This window comes from Crinia signifera, chromosome 9 (assembly GCF_055691185.1).
Source record: "Crinia signifera chromosome 9, ASM5569118v1, whole genome shotgun sequence".
Lineage (NCBI taxonomy): Eukaryota > Metazoa > Chordata > Amphibia > Anura > Myobatrachidae > Crinia > Crinia signifera.
The window spans coordinates 16,714,379-16,738,616 of NC_139225.1; the positions used below are offsets into that span (position 1 = coordinate 16,714,379).

The 24,238-nt window shown below is 50.1% G+C and overlaps 3 protein-coding genes across 4 annotated transcripts in view; 1 reads left to right on the forward strand and 2 right to left on the reverse strand.

The window, feature by feature from the left end:
• The window catches only part of PNPLA7 (patatin like domain 7, lysophospholipase), a 118,030-nt gene extending 110,103 nt beyond the window's left edge, over positions 1-7,927 (reverse strand). For both annotated transcript variants that reach the window (XM_083161176.1, XM_083161175.1), the window contains exon 1: positions 7,549-7,927. The gene's annotated coding sequence lies outside the window, so the exon portion shown is untranslated. The remainder of the gene's footprint in view (positions 1-7,548) is intronic.
• Positions 7,928-8,432: 505 nt separating this feature from the next.
• On the forward strand, positions 8,433-10,283 carry MRPL41 (mitochondrial ribosomal protein L41). Its single transcript, XM_083161179.1, has 2 exons — positions 8,433-8,589; positions 9,782-10,283. The coding sequence occupies exon 2, from the start codon at positions 9,794-9,796 to the stop codon at positions 10,199-10,201; it is 408 nt and encodes a 135-aa protein (XP_083017305.1). The 5' UTR covers positions 8,433-8,589; positions 9,782-9,793; the 3' UTR covers positions 10,202-10,283.
• Positions 10,284-11,151: 868 nt separating this feature from the next.
• On the reverse strand, positions 11,152-23,607 carry DPH7 (diphthamide biosynthesis 7). Its single transcript, XM_083161178.1, has 10 exons — positions 23,488-23,607; positions 22,231-22,395; positions 21,555-21,691; positions 18,869-18,956; positions 16,857-16,951; positions 16,602-16,768; positions 16,405-16,477; positions 14,552-14,617; positions 13,101-13,267; positions 11,152-12,975 (listed from the first exon to the last, which is right to left on the reverse strand). Exons 2-10 carry the CDS (start codon positions 22,369-22,371, stop codon positions 12,551-12,553), a joined length of 1,359 nt encoding a protein of 452 aa, XP_083017304.1. The 5' UTR covers positions 22,372-22,395; positions 23,488-23,607; the 3' UTR covers positions 11,152-12,550.
• Between the last annotated feature and the right edge of the window lie 631 nt (positions 23,608-24,238).

Below are 24,238 nucleotides of genomic sequence, written 5' to 3' on the forward strand. Positions count from 1 at the left end.
AGACGCCTCATTCACCCCAGGTTACGATTCCCAATCTTAGTCCACAGAAATATGTTCGTCCGTCAACAAGCGCCGGCACCACAAAGAGACTCTGTTGCCAGGTGCTACATTTATTTAGTTATTGGTTAGTAATCACTTACTGGGTGGACCGTCCTGGTTTTAGGTTTCTGCGGGAATGGTTTGTACAACTTGGACACACGGCTCAGTGCGTTACATATAAAAGTCATACACAACATACCCGTCTGCATGTCCCAATCAACAAATGACTAGACTAGTGTTCCTTCCAGCACCTTGTCTCTTACAAAAATGTGTGCAGTTCTAATTCCCTGCCTGTGGGGTCGCTCTCCCTGCTGGAGTGCATCTAGCACAGTGTGGTCTGTATTTCAGCACTGATAGGCAAATCAGACCTGTGCTAGAACGACCACTACTATTCCTTTGATGTGTTTTCGGCCTTTATTGGGGAATTGCTAGGCTCTCGGCTCACTAAAGCATTTTGCATTACTTCATAAATGCAGCCATCGCTGTAATTACATCCTCTCTGGTATCACGTCACCCTCCCCTAACATCAGAGAGTGGTTATTATACTCTGGCATTAGGAGAGCTGTCTGTGCCAGGATAATAAGGGCACTCGCATGCCTGAGGGAAGACACTAAGTCAGCAGCTTCATCTAATGCAAACAATGGAAAAGCGGAGGTCAGCGCTCTACCCAAGCGACACAGGGGGCGGGGCAACGCAAAATAAAGTCATTTAGCGCATTTACAAATCCATGCTGTACTGCAGGGGGGGCAGATGTAACATGTGCACAAAGAGTCAGGTTTGGGAGGTGCGAGTCCAGAGTCAAATTAGCAGTGTATAAATAAAGATGTTCACCATTTGTGAGCTACATGCAGAAGCAGACCATATTTACCCTGCATGCAAACATAATCCATGTGTTTGCCCCTCCTGCATTGCAGCATGGTTTGCCCGAGTGCTTTTTTCGCTGCCAAACTTATAATCATCCCCAAATGAATAATAAGGTTCCGGTGTACTCCATAAATCTAGCCGGGGTCTGCAGAGCATTACCCCCTCACACCCATCCCGCAGGTACCAGGATTATACTCTGCTGGTTGTGGATCTATAGAGCAAATACCGACATTAAGCAAAGGGTCACTTAAACCAGGCGTCCCGGTGTTCAGGCTTCTTCCTATTTCCAGCCACACAAAGCTGTACACATATAACACAAGGAGACCCCCCCCCCCCCCCCCTCCCATCTTCTGTGTGCCAGTGACAAACGGAGGCCAGTGACTAGGCCAAAAGGCAATAGGTCAACACCCTCTTTTTACCTTTTGACCCTGTTAACCTATTGTATGTCACGTTTTTTGGGTCGACCTATTGAATGTCTATCTAGTAACCAACGCCCGTCCTGTGCACAACAAGCAATAGGCGTCCTTATCATGGACTAAGCCTTCCTTCTGCTTAGGAACAAGTCCTTAATGAGATTTCAGAATCTCTTTCTATATTAATGACATCTTGGCAGGGAGACAGCCATAAACGAGTAGGCGAGGACACAATCAGCCCATGAAGTAAATTGCACTGTGCATCCCAGTGGCCACACAGGAGTCAGAGAACCATACATGGGATCTACTGTGCTAAGCCCAGAGAACAGAGTCTGTAACCCTGGGACAGGGACGGGGAACCTTCGGCCCTCCAGCTGTTGTTGAACTGCACATCCCAGCATGCCCTGCTATAGTTTTGCTATTTGGCCATACTAAAACTATCGCAGGGCATGCTGGGATGTGTAGTTCAACAACAATAGCTGTAGGGCCAAAGGTTCCCCATCCCTGCCCTAGGACAATGGCAGATCCATCACCCAGGTACCAGATGCACCAAAGGGAGGCGTCACTGTGCTTGTGATAAGTGTGCCCTAAGTGTATCCAGGAGATGCCACAGTGTAAGTGGGTCATTAACAATTCAGTGGTCTGTATGCCTGTCCGGTTATAGGTTCGGACGCTCCTGCACCGATTGGGGTTGGTGTCCCGGTCGGACCTCACGGCAGACTGCATCGGACAGAACTGTCCCAGGGAACCTATTCTGGGCCATTTACTGGATGGATATAGATGAAAACATTAATGAACTGTAAGGGCTATTTCACACGCTCCGGATCATGCCGGATGGCGAAACCCCGCTCGGCCAGGAAGCCGTGCCGCACACCGTAGTTAATAATGGACACAAATGTATCCATTCACACGGGACGGCCACGGCCTGGCCGCCCAGTTGCAGCCGGATCCCACCACTGGAAGGGACGGCTGCCGGGCTGTGGCCACCCCCAACATTGTAAACTACTGTGTGCAGCACGGCTTCCTGGCCGTGCGTGTTTTTTTGCTGCCCGGCAGGAGCTGGAGTGTGTGAAATAGCCCTAACAACTAAAAGAAATAACCAGAACTCAATAACCTGAATACCTAAATCAAGTAATACCGTGTTCTCACTGCCAGTGAGAAATACACGGCTTTTCCCCGGTTGCAGGGACGGACCCCCGTTCTCACTGCAAGACAAATTCCCGGGTGAAGAAGTTCTACCCAGTAATTTGTCTTTTAACATGGTTTTTATGCAGTGAGAATGGGTAAACCCGTGTCTGCATAATCGGAACTCAAACACTGGTAAAAATAAGGGTTTTACCCGTGTACGAGATCCCGGTATGCGACCCGTTCATACTGCAGAAAAACCTGTGTCAAAAGGCAAATTCCCTGGTCGACATGCTAGACCCGAAAATTTGCCTGCAGTGAGAAGGGGTATAATAGATCTGACAGAAATGGGGGGATATGGTGTGTACCCCAAATATTTGGAATAGCAGCATTGATAACAGAAGGAAAATATTACACCCATCTCTCTATAGAACAGTGATCCTAAAACTGAACATAAATGAAATCAGGGGTACTGGCGACACCCCAACAGCCAAAACGGCACTGGGCGGCTACCTCCTGGGTGTGTTGGAAAAGTTACTAATTATATTTAAGATACTGACAGTTACATTCAGCTCATTAATAACTGGAAGATTTAAGCCACTTCAGCAAATGAGATCTATAAAAACAAAGCTCCTGACTGACTCATCAACGCCCAACCAAACCCTGGGACATAGAAGCATGAAGATCAGGGGGAAATTCCTTCTATTACCCCTAGGGGGTGAAAGGGGTAAAACGTGTTTTGAGGTATTCCTCAATATATCTTAGGTCTGATGAGACATGAGGTGCATACACACACTAAATTATATCGTTAACGATGTGCACGATTACTACAGGCGGTAACGATATTATCATGCTGCTGGGTGGAGACTACCGACAGACTCTGCGGTAGTGCCGATGGAAACTCAAACGGATGTCGCATCTGTGGTGCCTCGTCTGGAAACATGTCTGCAGGCCTAAAATCCTGACAGAATACACAGCTGGAGCTGTTCGTAGGAACAGGAATGGAACATGGGTCTGTGGACTCTGGTGAAAATGGATAACACAGTCTACTACCCCGTGGACTTCCTCAACACCCGTAACCCTCCTGGCCTACCAGAGCACACGCTTCTCCTCAAAGTACAGGGGCAGTACGGACGGTGTAATGTTTAGCATTACTGCCTCACAGCACTGAGGTCACGGGTTCTATTCCCACCATGGCTCTAACTGTGTGGAGTTTGTATATTCTCCCCCTACTTGTGTGGGTTTCCTCAGGGTTGCCGACTTTAACATTCTCCTCTCCGGGAGAAGCCCGGAGAGGAGAGTTTCAGCAGCCGCTCAGGGGGCGGGGCTTACAAGTGACATCACTAAGCCCTGCCCCTTACTGTTAAAAGCAGCGAATTCAGGGATCTCCATGGAGGGGGCGGGGCTAAAATGACGCGATTGTGTTTTTAATGCCGCGATCCGGGGGTCAGCGGGGGTCCCCCCTGAATCCGGGAGGGTTGCCCACCCTTCCGGGGGCCGGGAGGGGGTACCCGATTTTCGGGAGACTCCCGGAAATTCCGGGAGGGTCGGCAACCCTGGGTTTCCTCCAGGTACTCCGGTTTCCTCCCACAATCCAAAAATATACTGGTAGGCTAATTGGCTCCCAACAAAATTAACCCTATGTGTGCGTGTACATGTGGTAGGGAATATAGATTGTAACCTCCACTGGGGCAGGGACTGATGTGAATGAAGTATTCTCTGTAAAGCGCTGCAGAATATGTGTGCGCTATATAAGGCCCTCCACAGGATCATCATCGAGGCCACAGTGCTCAGCAGCTGTGCTTCAAAGGGGGGGGGGGGGGGGGTCAGCATTCACACCCCATATACCACCAAAGTGCCCCTAAATATAAAGACCATGGGGCATTGGCTGAAGTTGGCAGGCATGGACTTGAGAGAGGACTGCTTCCCCCACGGGCAGTTCTACGTGGCCTGTACACGATGGGATAAGGGCAATGGAAACAGAAAATACTGGCGTCTACCTGGGTGGAACCGGGCACATCAGAGCACTCTATTCATTCTTCACTAGGAATTGTAAGCTTACAAGCAGGACCCTCTGACCTCCTTATCCGTTAGCTATTACTGGTGGGTAGATTCCGTAAAGCTTCCAAAAATGACAGTGACAAGTAGTAGTGTGGCCCCTAGCAACCGATATAACCTAATGATGCACGATATAGCATCAGAGTGCACAGAGTGTTGCCCCTAGCAACCTATATAACCTAATGATGCACGATATAGCATCAGAGTGCACAGAGTGTTGCCCCTAGCAACCTATATAACCTAATGATGCACGGTATAGCATCAGAGCGTTGCACTATATTGTGGAAATAGTGTCGCCCGATGTGTACGCCGCTTCACACTTTGCAGGGTACGTTGTATAAACAGGTGTTTATAAATTCCATACACAACCAGAATCCAGCATTACACCAATAGAGAGGACACCGCAAGGCCACACACAGAATTTATGCATGGTTACATGGTGGAAGATTTTATACAATATACGCTACCCCAATACGGTTTTCTGGGCAGCAAAAATCTAGGACCCACCAAAAACCTGCTGCAGAAATGACGCTGTAACAATTAGCAACAAGACATTTGCTTTCATTTTATAAACGGTTTTGGACAAAATCTGACTGGCTGCATTAATCATTCACCCCTGCAACAGTGCCCGGCGGGGGCCTCGCTATGGCCGCAACAGTGCCCGGCGGGGGCCTCGCTATGGCCGCAACAGTGCCCGGCGGGGGCCTCGCTATGGCCGCAACAGTGCCCGGCGGGGGCCTCGCTATGGCCGCAACAGTGCCCGGCGGGGGCCTCGCTATGGCCGCAACAGTGCCCGGCGGGGGCCTCGCTATGGCCGCAACAGTGCCCGGCGGGGGCCTCGCTATGGCCGCAACAGTGCCCGGCGGGGGCCTCGCTATGGCCGCAACAGTGCTCGGCGGGGGCCTCGCTATGGCCGCAACAGTGCCCGGCGGGGGCCTCGCTATGGCCGCAACAGTGCCTGGCGGGTGCCTCGCTATGGCCGCAACAGTGCCCGGCGGGTGCCTCGCTATGGCCGCAACAGTGCCCGGCGGGTGCCCTGCTATGGCCGCAACAGTGCCCAGCGGGTTTCTCACTATGGGTACATGTCTATATGAATATTTATATAGCAATCATTTGTGTGCGCATTTACAGTGCTCAATCCCGCACCCTGCATCTTCAATCTCTTCCCTGCCTGGGGTGTCGATTCTCTGCTGTGGTGATTCTAGCACAGTGTGGTCTGTATTTCAGCATGGATATACAGACCACACTGTGCTAGAAACATCACAACAGAGGCAGGGAAGAGGATCTGCATGGGTTTTCAAAGATGGCGAGTGCTAGAATGAACACTATACACTCATGGCATACATGGGGTAGGGACACCATATATTATTATTTCATTATACAGAAACAGCCACTTAATACTGACAACAAAACAATAACCAGAACACAGTGTACACACTGCACAGACACCATTACCCAATAGCATGCAGACTCACACACTCACATACTGGTAACTGTATCAGGTATAGTTACCATGGTTACATTATCCCATAATGACCAGTGCACATAGATGTTATCATATCATGACATTATCCCATTTTGAATACTGTGCACTTACCTCCCTGTATATAAATACACACACTTACCTCCCTGTATGCACACACTGCACCCCCCAGACACTTACCTCCCTGTATACACACACACACTGCACCCCCCAGACACTTACCTCCCTGTATACACACACACTGCACCCCCCAGACACTTAACTCCCTGTATACACACACTGCACGGGGGGGGGGGGGGGGGGGGGGGGATTTATACAGGGAGGTAAGTGTCTGGGGGATGCAGTGTGTATACAGGGAGGTAAGTGTCTGTGGGAGACATCTGTATACACACACACCGCACCCCCAGTCACTTACCTCCCTGTACACACCGCACCCCCAGTCACTTACCTCCCTGTACACACCGCACCCCCAGTCACTTACCTCCCTGTACACACCGCACCCCCAGTCACTTACCTCCCTGTACACACCGCACCCCCAGTCACTTACCTCCCTGTACACACCGCACCCCCAGTCACTTACCTCCCTGTACACACCGCACCCCCAGTCACTTACCTCCCTGTACACACCGCACCCCCAGTCACTTGCCTCCCTGTACACACCGCACCCCCAGTCACTTACCTCCCTGTACACACCGCACCCCCAGACACTTACCTCCCTGTACACACCGCACCCCCAGACACTTACCTCCCTGTACACACCGCACCCCCAGACACTTACCTCCCTGTACACACCGCACCCCCAGACACTTACCTCCCTGTACACACCGCACCCCCAGACACTTACCTCCCTGTACACACCGCACCCCCAGTCACTTACCTCCCTGTACACACCGCACCCCCAGTCACTTACCTCCCTGTACACACCGCACCCCCAGTCACTTACCTCCCTGTACACACCGCACCCCCAGTCACTTACCTCCCTGTACACACCGCACCCCCAGACACTTACCTCCCTGTACACACCGCACCCCCAGACACTTACCTCCCTGTACACACCGCACCCCCAGACACTTACCTCACTGTATACACACACACACTGCACCCCCAGTCACTTACCTCCCTGTAAACACACACACTGCACCCCCAGTCACTTACCTCCCTGTAAACACACACACTGCACCCCCAGTCACTTACCTCCCTGTACACACACACACACACACACACACACACACACACACACTGCACCCCCAGTCACTTACCTCCCTGTATACACACACACACTGCACTCCCAGTCACTTACCTCCCTGTATATATACACACACACTGCACCCCCAGTCACTTACCTCCCTGTATATGTATATATATATATATATATATATATATATATATATATATATATATATATACACACACACTGCACCCCCAGTCACTAACCTCCCTGTATATACACACACACACACACACACTCACAAACTGCACCCCCATACACTTCCCATCTGTATACACACATTGCACCCCCAGTCACTTACCTCCCTGTATACACACATTGCACCCCCGGTCACTTACCTCCCTGTACACAGTGCACCTCCCCCGGTGACTCCGGTCCCTGTTGTCCCTTCTCTTCTCCACCTGACAGACCCGTCACGTGACAACACCCTGCCCCGGCAGCGGATTGCCTATCAGTGTTACACCTTCAGCCAATCACAACGATCCTTCTAGTGCTGCGCTCCCGCCCCCTCTCCCGTCAATGGACAGATCTGCACGGTCCCGGTGTGATGCTGCTGCGGGCCGGCGGGAGGGTCATATACCGGGGCCGCGGTGCCTAGTAGCCAGGCCTGTTATACTGCCCTCGCCGCCCGCTGGTTACCTTAAGCAGTTCTGGCCAATTATCCAGCTTGTGAAACTACAAGTCCCAGCATGCTCTGCCCTTGTTTTGCTATTAGAGAATGCTAATTCTGTGGAACTGCATGCTGGGATGTGTAGTGTCATAACAGCTGGCGAGCCACAGGTGGGCCAAGCCTGACCTAATACAACCCAGTAGCTCCCAACTGTGGCAGGCGTATGTTACACAGAGGTACAGTGATGTCACAGCAGCTCAAATAACTGCGCTCTCAGCTTTTACTGCTAACCACTGATTATGTGTCAGGAACTGCTGCGGGGAGAGTGCTAGAGTAATACAACATAATGTTTATCAGTTCTGTGTTACTACAGTAACGACATGGGGGGGGGGTGACCGTGAGCAGCTGGGGCAGCAGAAGCTAATCTATGGTTCTGTCAGACTCAGAGCGAGAGCACAGCAGCCGCAAATTTATAGACACGTGACTACGCCAAAGCTCCGCCCCCAGGTCGTTGGGTTTATAGTGGATTGTGCTTATCCACATGACTAGAGCTTAAATCAAACGTCATCCCGTCCAGGGGCGGTACAAATAAGATCAGCCAATCAGTGAAGGCATATGAGTGACCAATCATTGTGTGGGAGATGCCGGCGCTGTGTTGTAATTGTACAATTCCCAGAGCGAGGCTTGAAACGCACGGGCGCCAGCTCTTCATTTACTGCAGCTTTACGACGCTGACTTTCTCTGCAGCACGGACAGCGGGGTTGTGAAGGTGAGAGAGAGTAACCATCAGTCTCCTGACCAGCGTTTGACCCGCAGATATTACCGTGTGGGCTACCGTTGTGTGACCAGTGATAGCCCCCCTGGTCCACATCCTGTCACTGTTACCCCTTTCACACTCGCTTCCCTGGACTCTACCCGGGAATGTCAGGACCTGGGTAGATATATATTCTTGCAAGACCCTTTCACACTGAGCTAAATCCCGGGCTGATGCGCGTTCATGTGAAAAATCCCAGGATATTTTTGCAAGTGTGAAAGGGGTATTCTACACCAGAGCCTCTACACAGGTTATTGCCGCTTCACGAAATAACCTATCCCTACTGTCGGAACTGGTAAATGCTCGGGGTCGGACCCGGGGCATCCCCGGAGTCAGGGGGCGTGTAAATTGGTAACCCGGTGCATCCATGTGTAACAGGTGCAAGCGCTTTCACATTAGCCGCCCAACCTGGCATAAAGCAGGCTTGCCTACCCTCCTGGAATTGCCGGGAGCCTCGGGTACCCCTCCCGGCCCGTCGGGAAGGTGGGCTATCCTCCCGCATTGGCAATGAAGCCCCCGCAACCCCCCATTCGTTGCCCCCGCCGTGAGGGGTGGGGCTAAAATGACGCTAATTGAGTAATTTTAGCCCCTCCCCCAATCTGCATACCCACGAATTGCAATGTTTGCCTGTCATGGGGGTGGGGCTTGATAACGTCTGCCTCCCCCCGCCTCCTGCAATACCACCCTCGGGTTTCCTCTCCGGGCTTCTCCCGGAGAGGAGAAAGCAAATGTCTGCAACTATGGCATAAAGCCGGGCAGGTGACTTAATCGGGAAGGGGGGACCTGGGAGAGGACAGCATCTCCCAGCGGAGGCTTTACAGTGCAGTGAATGGGACCCGGGCTGCGTCGACCCGTGTTACCCGTTCACACTGCCCCTGGACCCGCGAGCATTCTGGGTCAATACCTGGTCAAGACCCAGGTGGAAATACCGGAACGCTGGTCCCAGATAATCGTTAGGACCCTTTCACATTGACCAGTTTCCCAGGTTGTTGCGCGTTCATGTGCAACAACCTGGGAAATATTTGTTAGTGTGAAAGGGGTATAACCTGGGTTGACCAACCCGGCAAGGGTGCTAGAATGATTACTATTCCTTGTTCCTTTTGTGTACATGTATAACACTCGTGACCATAAATCTTTTCTCTTCCAGCCACCCACTGCTATGGGGATGCTTCACAACCTTGTTCGTGGCCTTGTGCGTGGCTCAGACAGATTGGCCGAGATAACCAGCAAAAATGGCCCCAGATCATTTAACAGAGGAAGAGGCGCCAAGAGAGTCGGATACTTGACCTCAAACAAGAAATTTGTCCTAGTGAAAGAGATGGTGCCGGAATTTGTGGTCCCTGATCTGACTGGTTTCAAATTAAAGCCCTACGTCTCCTATAAGGCACCACAGGGGACAGAAGAGGAAATGACGGCGGAGAAACTGTTTATGGAAACGGCTGCCCCAGCCATACAGAAGGATATTGAGGAGGGGACCTTTGATCCAAACAATATGGAAAAGTATGGCTTCGAATCCACCCAAGAGGACAAATTGTTCAAGCTCTATCCAAAGAATTATGTTCAGTAGCAGAGGGTTCTGTGAATTGGTTACTAGGGGCTGTGAACCTCATTATATAACTCTGTATTTTCTAATTAAATGCAAATCGTCAGTCATGCTTCTTCGTTATTTAAGGGTGCTTGGGTTTCGGGGTATAAATCCGTCCATACAGGTACATTGCATCTGGTGTTCCTGTGGAAACTAAAGATGTGTAACTTGGCACACTGGTGAATGCGTTTGGCAGGTGACTGACACAGCTGGCAGCATCCTGGTAGTGACTGTGTGAGAACTGCAAGGGATTTAACCATGAGAGACCTGGCAGCCAGCAATCAGTGATATGGCAAACTTGCGCATGTTTAAATTCTCTGATCCCGCAAGGGGGTGGAAGTTACATTTGGGTCCACGTGGAAGAGTGGAGGAACTTAGAAAGTGGGAGGTGAGAAGAGCACAGGGCTGTGCCCAGAGGAGAGGGCCAGCCAATAGTAACTAGGTACACGCTGTACATGTAGAGCTGGGTGCAGGAAGGGGATAATCTCCACCCTACCACTGCCTGTGGTTAACCTTAGATGGCCACAACATTGTGTCCCATGACCCAGTGCATTAACTGGCACATCAAATGTTTAATGGAAGGCAAGTCTCTTCGGTGCCCCACATGTTTCGGCACCTATGTATGCACATCATGTGACTGTGGTTGCCATGGTTTTTGCATTACATTTATTCCCACAGTATTTAAAACCTAGATCTTGAATGACAACTTGTAGACTACACAATACTGTCGCTGCAGATACGAGTGTGGCGATGTAATCAGACGTTCAGTGTTCCGCATCTAGATACACATTGGCTTGCCGTGTTGTGCAGAACATGCTTGGTTTTGCCTGGGAAGGCATGCTGGGACTTCTACGGTAGTACTACACAGGTTAGGTCGCACAACATTGCTCAATAATTTTCATTTCAAAACACATGAAACATGGTCTAGATTTCATTTAAAAAAAAAAAGTTACTTTTATTTAATATATATACACACTGTATATAGGGCTTACAAATTAGACATTTGGCAAAAGTCTCTTGAGGGTAAAAGCTAGATTTTTTTTTCCCTTCTTATTGCTTAATGTTTCTATAATTATACATACAAGTGGATACAGGAACTAGGCCGTCCTCTTGATCAGTATCTGACTAGGTTGATGTATAAGATATATATATATTAACGTTTCACATTTGTCAGCTGTGACAACAACCAACACAGGGAATGCAGCCATTTTGTGGATCCTGGGAACTAGTACTAATGATGTACATAGGCTGCTTTCAAAATGTATGCGTCTAGTCCAGGGATGGGAAACCTTCAGCCCTCCAGCTGTTGTTGAACTACACATCCCAGAATGCTTTGCTACAGTTTTAGCATGGCCAAATAGCAAAACTGTAGCAGTGCATGCTGGGATGTGTAGTTCAGCAACAGCTGAAGGGCCAAAGATTCACCATCGCTGCTCTAGTCAGTGCTGGTGTCTCCTAATTATTGCTTCCGCCTACAAAATGGCTGCCTGATAGGAGGTGTTGAAAATAGAAATGAATTTCGCAAGTCTCCATACAAACCTGTTTTTTATTCCTAAATGTATAATTTCCAAAAATGTATCATGATTAACACACTAATAAATCTAACAGGAACGTCAGTCATTTCGTGAGCTATACCAGGATTCTGTCATTTTATTGACTAATTAAATGGCTGCCTCCGTGTCTACCTCAGAGCGGTTACTAGTGAATCAGCAATCTGCTTTCCTGGCCCTCCCATTCGTGTGATATATGCATCCACCCCGCTGTGTGTAAATGGCAGGTTGTAATTGCAAGTGGTGATAACCGACAGTTTGAAAAATCATTACAAGATTTTCGCCCCTTCAACTTATTTCAGTTTTATGATTATATAAAAACAGGACCCTGTTAACCCAACAAATAATAAAAATGAGAACGTCACGCTCTTGTTTATCCCAACACATCAGCTTCCGGCCACATTTACTCCAGGACCACCCGTTGTGTCACAGACCACGCTGTAGGGCCGGTTTCACACACTCCGGCTCCTGCCGGACGGTGAAATCCCGCACGCCCAGGGAGCCGTGCCGCACACAGTAGTTGTGAATGGACACTATTGTGTCCATTCACACGGGACGGCCACGGCCCGGCCGCACGGCTGCAGCCGGATCCCGCCACTGGAAAGGATGGCTGCCGGGCTGTGGCCATCCCCTCCATGATAAACTAGTGTGTGCGGCACGGCTCCCTGGCCGTGCGGGATTTCACCGTCCGGCAGGAGCCGGAGTGTGTGAAACCAGCCTAAGTGTGTTTGAGTTGAGCAGGAGGTAGATCAGTTTAGTGACCCTGGTGGAGCCGGCAGAGTCATTCTACAGACTGCGGCCTCTGAGACTGCCACCTCCAGACATGCAGGACGTGGTCGTAGAAGGAGCACGTGGCCACCACGCTCGTCTCCGCTTGTCCATATTTGGCGGAGCCGGTATCTTCAGGGACAGGCTGGTCGGGAACATTGCTCTTCACAGCATCCGATTCGGAGATGTACTCCCCCGACTCATCCTCTAGGAGAACGTCAAAGCTGGCGGTCGGCGACTCGTAGAAGATTTTTAGGTTCTGCATGGCTTGGCTCACCTTTGGTCCCTCCGCGCCACAGCCACTAGAGATGGGCTCCTGTCCATTCAGAGAATCCGGACTGGTCGGACTGGAAAGATCTGGAGAACATACTCTGGACCAATCGGCTCCATACGCCAAAGAGTTGTGGAGAACGTAAGAGGACAACAGCGGACAACCATCTAATGGGAGATAAAAGCCACGTATTACATGGAACTATAAAACACATAAACATGTAAACCAGGTGCTCAGAAGGGTTCAAGAGAATCCTTCTTTGGTGCAGTGACCCAGGGCTTTTATATCTCACCAGACGCAGAGTCCAGGATGTGGAAGCCGCTGTGCATGCAGGCGGCCAGCAGGAGGGCACTATCTGTTGGGTGCCACTTTAGCCGCCACACGCCACCGTGTACGTGAGTATCAGACGTCGGTTGCTTCATCTGCCGCAAGTCCCACACGAGAACATGTTCATCATAGCTGCAAAGGAACAGGCTTATAGTCAGCTGTAAATATCTGACGTCTAGGGCTGTAATCTGGCTTCAGGACCATCGTGCTGTCTATGGAACTAGCGGGCGTGAGAACCTCTGCCAATAGGAAGAGACTCTAGCCCTGACCCTCCCCCTTGTGCCCAACTCTAGCCCTCCCCTACCGATCTATGCGGAGTGCCAATGTTTCATGTCACAACGGTCAACATTGTAAAAGTCGACATCCTGCTTTAGAGAGCAGGGTAACATTGCTGTAACCTAATTTTCCATAGACACATTGATGTCGAAATTGTAAATGTAGAGCGTAGAATGAAGACTGAGATGACAACATGTGACCCCGCGCATAACAGCCAATCCCACCGGGGCGATTCTGGTACCATGTGATTAGGGAGGCGATCCCGGGATTTTGGCCTAAAATCATCGGGATTTGAATCCCGGGATTGAAGCTTCCAATCCCGGGATTAGTACCCCCATGCCAAAAAAACGCCGGGCAGCGCTGAGCACCGTAGAATATGGCTCAGACGCTGCCCGGCTGACTGCTTCTTACCCCTGATGCCGCTCTACCGGAGTCGGGACAGTGCGCTGTACTGACAGGCATGTCAGGCTGCGCAGCGTGACCCCTGACATTATGTCACGCTGCGCAGCCTGGTCGCCGCTATGCCTGTCAGTACAGCGCACTGTCCCAAACACAGACGGCCGCCCGCCCGCTATGCCGCCCCCCAAGCCAACCACCCACTATGTCGCACCCCCCAGCCGACTGCTATGCCGCGCCCCCCCCCCCCGACTGCTATGCCCCCGCCCCAGCTGACCACCCGCTATGTCCCCCCCCCCCCCCCCCCCCAGCTGACCGCCCGCCAGAGATACAGCAGCAGGACTGTTTCACTATCACAGTAAGTGACGTGACAGGGCAGGTCTGGGGGGTTGGGGAGGATTGGCGGGGCGGGGGAAGGTTTAGAAATCCTTTGGGGGGAGGGGCAGTTTTTTTTTTTTTTTTTATTAGGGAGGTCAATCCCGGGATTGAGCATTTTTCAATTCCAAATCCCGGGATTGAAAAAAATGCCCCGGGATTGACATCCCTACATGTGATGCATCAAAACACGGACACTCCCATCTACTACCGCTCTAACAAGCTGCGGGGTTACAACTAGTGCTATCTTCTAATCCAAATGCTGTACATTCAGAAATACCTGCCGCAAAACACAGCAATAGGAATACGTAAGTAAGAAGATGTCGGAAGTGCCGCTAATTATATACAGGACTAGTAGAGACGGCTCACCTGCCTGTGGCCAGCACGTGCTCCCGATGTGGGTGACTCTGAATGCTGCACACGCCCATCGAATGCCTGTAATGAGATTATAATTACAGTCATATAAATGAGTGACACAATCATCCAGACAGACAGCTATAGAACAGTGCGGTAAGGTCTTCCTCATCACTTACATGCATGCACAGCGGTAGTCAAGTAGCACTACACCCCTCCCGCAGCCCCTGCTGCTATGCACATGGGACAGGCCCATCCTATATAATACCCCGTTCTCACTGCCACAAATACCCAGGTATTTGCCAGGGCAAGCAGTAATTTCCCATGTCCGGTCTCAGTGTGAAAGGGTCTTTGTGAAATTCCCGGGTGTTATGCCCTGGGAATTACACATGGGTTTTTTGCAGGGTTTTTCCTGGGTAATACACGGGTGTATGGCAGTGTGAACAGGTCAGACCCGGGTTTTTCTCACAAAGATACTTTTTAAACATCCAATCTAAGCTGCTCTTAGATGCCACACACTTGATGGCAGGCATACCAGGGGAAGCAGTGTGAATGGGGCAGACATGGGAATTTCCTGGGTCTAAGGTGCTGTTTGAATGGAGTCTGTAGAGCTGAGATGCTCTGTGCCCTGCCAAAAACATGGGAACAAAAACCTGGGATTTTGCAGGGGCGGCAATGAAAACGCAGCATAAGCCTTGCCATGTAGAGGTATGTGTAGCCACAGGAGGGAGGGGCAGGCCGGCAGCTAGGGGGGGGCAGGGCATCAGGAAAGCAGGTGACCCGGCAAATCCTGAATCCCCTTACTAGGGGAGTCCTAATTGACTCACACAGGTCTCATTATGAACTTCTACTTTGGTGCAGGTGACTCATCTGTTCTTAAGCAGAAGTATTCTACACACCAGGATTACATGGATCTTGTTACAGAGCGACAGGTTACAAGCAATGCAAGACCGAGACATAGGGTCAAATGTAATAGGGTGACAGTTTCAGAAAGTGAGAGATTTTGAGAGAGTTTTCCCTTTTTTTTTTTTTTAAAGTGGCAATCATTTACATGGCAATACCGGGTTGATTATGCCATGTAACGGATTGTTGCTTAAAAAAAAAAAAAAAAAATAATAATAATAATAATAATAATAAAAAACTCCCACCCTATTACATTTGGCCCATAGCGTCTGGTACAAATGTGCATGGACTTCAGCTGCATCACATGTATGGCAATAAAGGGTCCGATTCAGGATCGCTCGTTGTTATGCGAATTCGTCCCCGGCCCCGATGGTTGGGGTTAGCACATGCGCATTTCAGCGCACGTTCAAATGACGGCAGCGAATGGCTTTGGTGATTTACGCACTGGCCAGGCCATTTGCTGTGGAGAGGGAGTGCCGGAGGTGTAATGACGGGAACGTCCAGTTTCATGGGCGTCCCTACTCCTCTGGGAACGTGGGCGAGCACAGGGTGGGCGGCTGACGTCATATGTCTTCGGCCAGATCTTTGTAAATAAAGGTCAGCCTAGACGGACTTATTTGCGAATGGGGACAATCATCTGATGGCCGTCGAATTATTTGTCCCTGTACACTCGCACGCTAGGGGATGCGTTTTCAGAAACATCCCCTCGCATGGTACCGAGGTGATCCATTGGCCTATACACCCACAGCACCCTTATGCTATGTAACAACCACCCAGCCGCTGCCCAATGACAGCCACTAAGCAGCACATGGAGATGTGGCTGAGATGCGTACTGCTCCGCGTCGCCTGCAGATGCTTTAGAGTGACGTGAGTGGGCTCCAGCTGCTAACGGTTGCAATGTCTTCCGCCAGCCAGGGTTCTCTAGATCGTCCGATTGCAGTACAGATTCCACAAGTTGCGCTTACCGTTTGCTGGTAAACAGAGGGCTGTCCGGCCGAGATCTGGTGTCCCATCCTCTCAGTAAGCAATCATCTCCACCTGTACTTGAGAACAAACCATATATTCTCTCTGATCGTTCTTATTGGGGAGCATTAAACGGAATAATGCCTGATCACGCTGCTGTAAGGCTTCCAACCATTAATATCCCAGCAGCTGTACACACCTGAGAAGACAGTGTCACAGTTCCAGTAGTTAAAGGCAGCGATCCAGGCCTCATACCCATGGGCTTGCCACTGACACAGGACGTCCAGAGAGGGCACAGATTCCTCCAGCTGCAGCACGCTCAGACGGCCCTTGGAGTCGCTGCAGACCACCTTTACAGGAAAACCGCTGCGCGAGAGAGACGGGAAAAGGTGAACGCGAAGAACAGAGAGTTTAGCAAACGGTGAAGAACTGCGTGTCGGACATTGGCTCTCACCTCTCCGCTCTCCCCGTGGACCAGTCCAGAGATAAAGCCAGACAGTCATCATCAGCCACATTTACGCTGCATGCAGGCTCCACCCGGGAGCTCTCCTACTGGAGGAAGACACAGTCAGTGCCCGGGGCTCATATGCCGCGCACACAACACACCGGGGGAGGACTAAACTACAGCTCAACTCACTGGGTCCTCCCAAAACTATCATGGATCCATACCGAGTGAGATCGGATCATTACAGATAACTATGACCCCGTCCCATTTGTAGATGCCATACACAAAGGTCAGCCTTCAGGTAAGCCGCCACCCCCACTAAAGTGAACTCCCACCTTGCACTCCCAGCAGCATTTCTTGGACACTCCCAGTGGTTTCCTAGGCACGCCTGCGTTTCCCCGGACATTCCCATCGTTTTCCTAGGCACGCCTGCGTTTCCCCGGACATTCCCATCGTTTTCCTAGGCAAGCCTGCGTTTCCCCGGACACTCCCAGCGGTTTCCTAGGCACGCCTGCGTTTCCCCGGACATTCCCATCGTTTTCCTAGGCAAGCCTGCGTTTCCCCGGACACTCCCAGCGGTTTCCTAGGCACGCCTGCGTTTCCCCGGACATTCCCATCGTTTTCCTAGGCACGCCTGCGTTTTCCCGGACATTCCCATCGTTTTCCTAGGCACGCCTGCGTTTTCCCGGACATTCCCATCGTTTTCCTAGGCACGCCTGCGTTTTCCCGGACATTCCCATCGTTTTCCTAGGCACGCCTGCGTTTCCCCGGACACTCGCAGCGGTTTCCTAGGCAGGCCTGCGTTTCCCCGGATACTCCCAGTGGTTTCCTAGGCACGCCTGCGTTTTCCCGGACATTCCCATCGTTTTCCTAGGCACGCCTGCGTTTTCCCGGACATTCCCATCGTTTTCCTAGGCACGCCTGCGTTTCCCCGGACACTCCCAGCGGTTTCCTAGGCATGCCTGCGTTTCCCCGGACATTCCCATCGTTTTCCTAGGCACGCCTGCGTTTTCCCGGACATTCCCATCGTTTTCCTAGGCACGCCTGCGTTTTCCCGGACATTCCCATCGTTTTCCTAGGCACGCCTGCGTTTTCCCGGACATTCCCATTGTTTTCCTAGGCACGCCTGAGTTTCCCTGGACACTCCCAGCGGTTTCCTAGGCACGCCTGCGTTTCCCCGGACACTCGCAGCGGTTTCCTAGGCAGGCCTGCGTTTCCCCGGATACTCCCAGTGGTTTCCTAGGCATGCCTGCGTTTCCCCGGACACTCCCAGCTGTGTTTCCTAGGCACGCCTGCCTTTCCCCAGCACTCCCATCATTTTCCTAGGCACACCTGCCTTTCCCGGACATTCCCATCGTTTTCCTAGGCACGCCTGCGTTTCCCGGACATTCCCAACGTTTTCCTAGTCACGCCTGCGTTTCCCGGACACTCCCAGTGGTTTCCTAGCCACGCCTGAGTTTCCCCGGGGCGGTTTCCTAGACACGCCTGTGTTTTTCTCTGTACTCCCACTAAACGGCCGGTTTTCACCCCGAGACGCCTACGTCCTGTCAATCTCTATGCGAACAGAAGAAGTAGCAGGTTTCATCGCAGGATGGCCTCCCACATGCGTACTGCATGCACAGTGTATCAATAATTGGCCGCCGTGCGATTTCGTGGCCGCGTGATCCCCCAAATTACCCCCAAATATTTATCACCACTCTTACCGGATCCAGTAATCAGGAATTTCTAAATTCCATTATCATCTACCATGGGTAAATGTGAATTCTAGTGCCAGCGGTGGGTGGAGAACCTCCTACAGGGACCAGCTTCTAGATAAGAGATTGCTCGCTTGCCCTCGTCAGAAGGTTTAATACCGCTCGACCCTAGTACACAGCAAGTTGCCTACTCTGCAGGTGTGTTATCACCTCAGACCTCTGAGAGAATCTTACATCAAAGTCAATACAAATGTCAATGCCAACGCAGCACTGATTCACCCGTACTCTACCCTCGCCAGGGTGTGTAGGATGGATGAGAACACTTACCCTGCTGCCTTGTAGGCTGTACAGCTCTAGGGCACCTTTGGCATTAGCAATACCCAGCATAGGACATCCTGAGATTGGCACATGGCACCTAGACAGAAGAAAGCAAGATGGCTGCCTTGTTAGGTGGTAACTTTCTGACATACAGTACTATTCTGTGTTTATAATTGTTTCTTTATTTGATTTTAAAAGTGCATAATACAAATAAACTTTACGGTACACTTTCACATACATAAATACAACAAAGGTACAAAACTTACATATCATACAAACAACATTTGGTGGATTACTACTTTTCCCTACCAGAGCCATATACCCCCTTAAAAACCTTTAGGGCTGTTTCACACAGTACGGTTCCTGCCGCACGGTGAAATCCCGTACGGTCAGGGAGCCGCGCCGCACTCAGAATTTTATAATGGCAGGGATGGCCACAGCCCGGCAGCCGTCCCTTCCAGTGGGGGGATCCGGCTGCAGCCGTGCGGCCGGGCCGTGGCCGTCCCGTGTGAATGGACACAATAGTGTCCATTCACAACTGCTGAGTGCGGCACGGCTCCCTGGCCGTACGGGATTTCACCGTGCGGCAGGAACCGTACTGTGTGAAACAGCCCTTAGTCATCCTGCCCCTTGAATCTCACTAAGACAAATATGACAAATATTCCTCCATTCCTCCCCCCTATGTCACAATCCCAGACCCCTCTATTTTATTCCACTTCTCTGCCTAGTAACTGGACAATTGGGTCACCCTGGTTAACTTTATTTTAAGTCTATCCTTTAATATTGGCTTTACTTTAGTTTAACTAGTGTTACAAAAAGTTGCTTAGTCTATCGACTAGTGCTGTTATATATAGTGTTTATTTAACCTAAATTAATCTATTATTTATCATAGTGTTACAAATTTTTGAGCTTACGAGCAATCGTGAATTTTATATGTACTTAGTGTGGTATTAAGAGGTTTTTTTTTTTTGTGTACAATGTGAAGATATCTTCATTTACTGTGTCAATTAGTGTCCGAAACTCTTTTAGAGTATGGGGAAAAGTACCATTTATCCCATATTACGTGAAATCTGCCAACGTTATTTCTAGTTAGATACTATTCTGTGTTTAACATAAACCAAACCAAGAGGTCTATTTCCCATTGCTGTAATGTGCGAACTTGGTAAAGCCTCAGATAGGAGTGACTTTAGTGTAACATGCCCCATTCCTTCCTCTCAATGGGCCTTATTCTAATCCACTCTTTCTGACAAAATCCTTCTTAGATGGACAAAACCATGTGCACTGCAGGTGGGGCAGATGTTACTTGTGCAGAGATAATTAGATTTGGGTGGGGTTTTACTTCAAAGTGAGATCTATATTGCAGTGTAAAAATAAAGCAGTCCGTATTTACCCTGCACAGAAACAAAATAACTCACCCAAATCTAATTCTCTCTGCACATGTTACATCTGCCCCCCTGCAGTGCACATGGTTTTGTCCATCTAAGAAGGATTTTGTCAGAAAGAGTGGATTAGAATAACCCCCAATGTGACTATAACAAAGGTCTACAGCCATCACTTAGTGCCCACTACCATTCTCCCACCATTACTGCACCCTCACACCTACACCACAGACACCGGTACACCCTCACAGCTCCCCTACTCCCACCTGTACCACTCACACTGGTGCACCCCCACACCTCCTCTATTCCCACATGTACTACCCACACTGGTACACCCTCACACCTCCCCTACTCCCACTGGTGCCCCTCACACCTCCCCTACTCCCACCTGTACCACTCACACTGGTACACCCTCACACCTCCCCTACTCCCAACTTTACACCCTCACACCTGTACTACTCACCCTGGTACACCCTCAGATCTCCCCTACTCCCACCTGTACCACTCACACCGGTACACCCTCAAATCTCCTCTACTCCCACCTGTACCACTCCCACCGGTGCACCGTCACATCTCCCCTACTCCGACCTGTTCTACACCGTACACCCTCACACCTCCCCTACTCCCACCTGTACTACTCACACTGGTACACCCTCACACCTCCCCTACTCCCACCTGTACTACTCACACTGGTACACCCTCACACCTCCCCTACTCCCACCTGTACTACTCACACTGGTACACCCTCACACCCACCTACTCCCACCTGTACTACTCACACTGGTGCACCCTCACACCTCCCTTACTCCCACCTGTACTACCCACACTGGTACACCCTCACACCTCCCCTACTCCTACCTGTACTACTCACACTGATACACCCTCACACCTCCCCTACTCCCACCTGTACTACTCACACTGGTGCACCCTCACACCTCCCCTACTCCCACCTGTACTACACCGGTACACCCTCACACCTCCCCAACTCCCACCTGTACTACTCACACTGGTACACCCTCACACCTCCCCTACTCCCACCTGTACTACTCACACTGGTACACCCTCACACCTCCCCTACTCCCACCTGTACTACTCACACTGGTACACCCTCACACCTCCCCTACTCCCACCTGTACTACTCACACTGGTACACCCTCACACCTCCCCTACTCCCACCTGTACTACTCACACCGGTACACCCTCACACCTCCCCTACTCCCACCTGTACTACTCACACTGGTACACCCTCACACCTCCCCTACTCCCACCTGTACACCCTCACACCTACCTTCCTTACTACCATCTATAGCAATTACCATTTCATGTCCAGTATGGCAGATGTCTCAATCCTCTGGAGTTCAGATACCGGAGAAAACAGCTGCTGGGGGTGGTAGTTATAGAGATAGAGGCGACCAAGGCGCAAGTGCGGGGCGTCACTTGTCTCCACGCCGAGCTGTTAGGTAAAGGGCGAGTCAGTGTGAAGAGAATGACTGCGAAATAGACACCTATGTCAAAAAGACGCAAGTGTCCCAATAGTAGACAAAAGTCATGTTAAACTGCAGAATAAACCTTCATATGATGCAAAAGGGAACAACAAAAAGATTATCCTATCAGCACAATGGGCGCTGTGACTAGGGTAAGGCCCCGGACAAGTATGACCCTACGCTATATCACACTATACAGCGCTGCTATACTGTTATACACGGTAACATAAGAATCTATAATCTGTAGTCAGCTCGAACAACACAACGCCGCTCTCCCCGTGCCCAACGTCTGCCTCCATTGTGTCAGAGCGGAACCGGCGCATCAGTGATGTCTCTTGTTACTAGCGAATCGGATCTCAGTGGACATAACGGCAAACTCCACCTCTATGATATTAAAGCGGTCGCCATCACATAACTAGTTATACGTGATCAATGCATTTCTAAACAGATACCCCACATTACACATAATGATATATAAATGAGGTGCAGATTACTATGCCATACTTACATCACCCGCTGGTTTATTGAGCTGGTAGGTTCCGCATGCCAGGATTGTGCGCCAGTCACTCAGCGGGCACCACTCCACGGCGTCTGCGCTGTACTCTGTGTCTATAACCTGTAAAGTCTGGGTTTTGCATCGTACAGACATCTCCGGGCCTGGGCATCACCTCTCCTAATAAGAGTAGAGCATATGGTTTTACCCCAGCCCACACATATGTACGATGGGTCTGGCATCTCGTACAGGATGACAGCTGGCAGAGCATTGCTGGTAATAGATATCCACCTCCAGAAATTTACACTGACATTTCATACTATCTATATATAATGTAGGTATCTGGCACTCACCAGCACGGAGCACTGACAGGTCACACTATATATAATGTAGGTATCTGGGACTCACCAGCAAGGAGCACTGACAGGTCACACTATATATAATGTAGGTATCTGGCACTCACCAGCACGGAGCACTGACAGGTCACACTATATATAATGTAGGTATCTGGGACTCACCAGCACGGAGCACTGACAGGTCACACTATATATAATGTAGGTATCTGGCACTCACCAGCACGGAGCACTGACAGGTCACACTATATATAATGTAGGTATCTGGGACTCACCAGCAAGGAGCACTGACAGGTCACACTATATATAATGTAGGTATCTGGCACTCACCAGCACGGAGCACTGACAGGTCACACTATATATAATGTAGGTATCTGGGACTCACCAGCAAGGAGCACTGACAGGTCACACTATATATAATGTAGGTATCTGGGACTCACCAGCAAGGAGCACTGACAGGTCACACTATATATAATGTAGGTATCTGGGACTCACCAGCACAGAGCACTGACAGGTTACACTATATATAATGTAGGTATCTGGGACTCACCAGCACAGAGCACTGACATGTCACACTATATTTAATGTAGGTATATGGGACTCCCCAGCACAGAGCACTGACATGTCATACTATATCACAGACTTACCCAGATATAATAAAATGTATATGGGACTCACCAAACACCAGCATGGAGCAGCGTAATATACTCTATATAATGTATATGGGACTCACCAGACACCAGCATGGAGCAGTGTAATATACTATATATAATGTATATGGGACTCAGTGTAATAGACTATATATACAATGTATTATGGGACTCACCAGACACCAGCATGGAGCAGTGTAATATACTATATATAATGTATATGGGACTCAGTGTAATAGACTATATATACAATGTATTATGGGACTCACCAGACAACAGCATGGAGCAGGAGAACATCACAAGACAAATGCTGCTTCTTCTGCTGCTGCTACTTCCCAACTACTTCCGGTCTTGAGCTGAGATGTCCCCGCCTCCTACACTGTTATTGACAGGAGTCTTGTCCAATAGAATCATCCATGACCGTTCTGATGCCTGTCTGCATGATGTGTGTGCAGGAGGCGGAGCACAGTACTGACTGACTGTCAGTGTCATCACGGTTGAGTCTATTTTATATTGGGCTAAAGGACCTTGTCCCTCCAGGCACTATGATTTAGCCCACTCAATACAAATAGGCTATATCCTAGTGGGCTAAAGGACAGGTCCTTCTATTCACACTGATTTAGCCTACTCAACAAAACTAGGCTATTTCTTAGTGGGATAAAGGACCTGGTCCCTCTATCCACTTTGATTTAGCCCATTCATTAAAGTTAGGCTATTTCCTAGTGGGATAAAGGACCGGTCCCTCTATCCACTTTGATTTAGCCTATTCAATAAAATGAGGCTATTTCCCAGTGGTCTAAAAGACTCACTTCAAGAACCAGGTCCTTCAGCCCACTTGATTATAGCCCATTTTATATAAGTAGGCTAAATCCAAGTGGGCAAAAGGACCTGATATTTTATGAGCATCTGGTGTAAAGGACCAGGTCCTTTAGGCCACTTGATTATAGCCCATTTTATATAAGTAGGCTAAATCCAAGTGGGCAAAGGGACCTGATATTTTACGAGCATCTGGTGGAAAGG

Excerpts from the sequence above, each read along its gene's own strand:
- MRPL41 (XM_083161179.1), top strand. The coding sequence starts at position 9,794 with ATGGGGATGCTTCACAACCTTGTTCGTGGCCTTGTGCGTGGCTCAGAC.
- DPH7 (XM_083161178.1), bottom strand. The coding sequence starts at position 22,371 with ATGTCTGTACGATGCAAAACCCAGACTTTACAGGTTATAGACACAGAG. Across the intron at positions 16,952-18,868 it reads ACAGCCTACAAGGCAGCAGG|GAGAGCTCCCGGGTGGAGCC; the intron begins GTAAGTGTTCTC and ends TTCCTCCAGTAG. Across the intron at positions 13,268-14,551 it reads CACGTGCTGGCCACAGGCAG|CTATGATGAACATGTTCTCG; the intron begins GTGAGCCGTCTC and ends GTTCCTTTGCAG.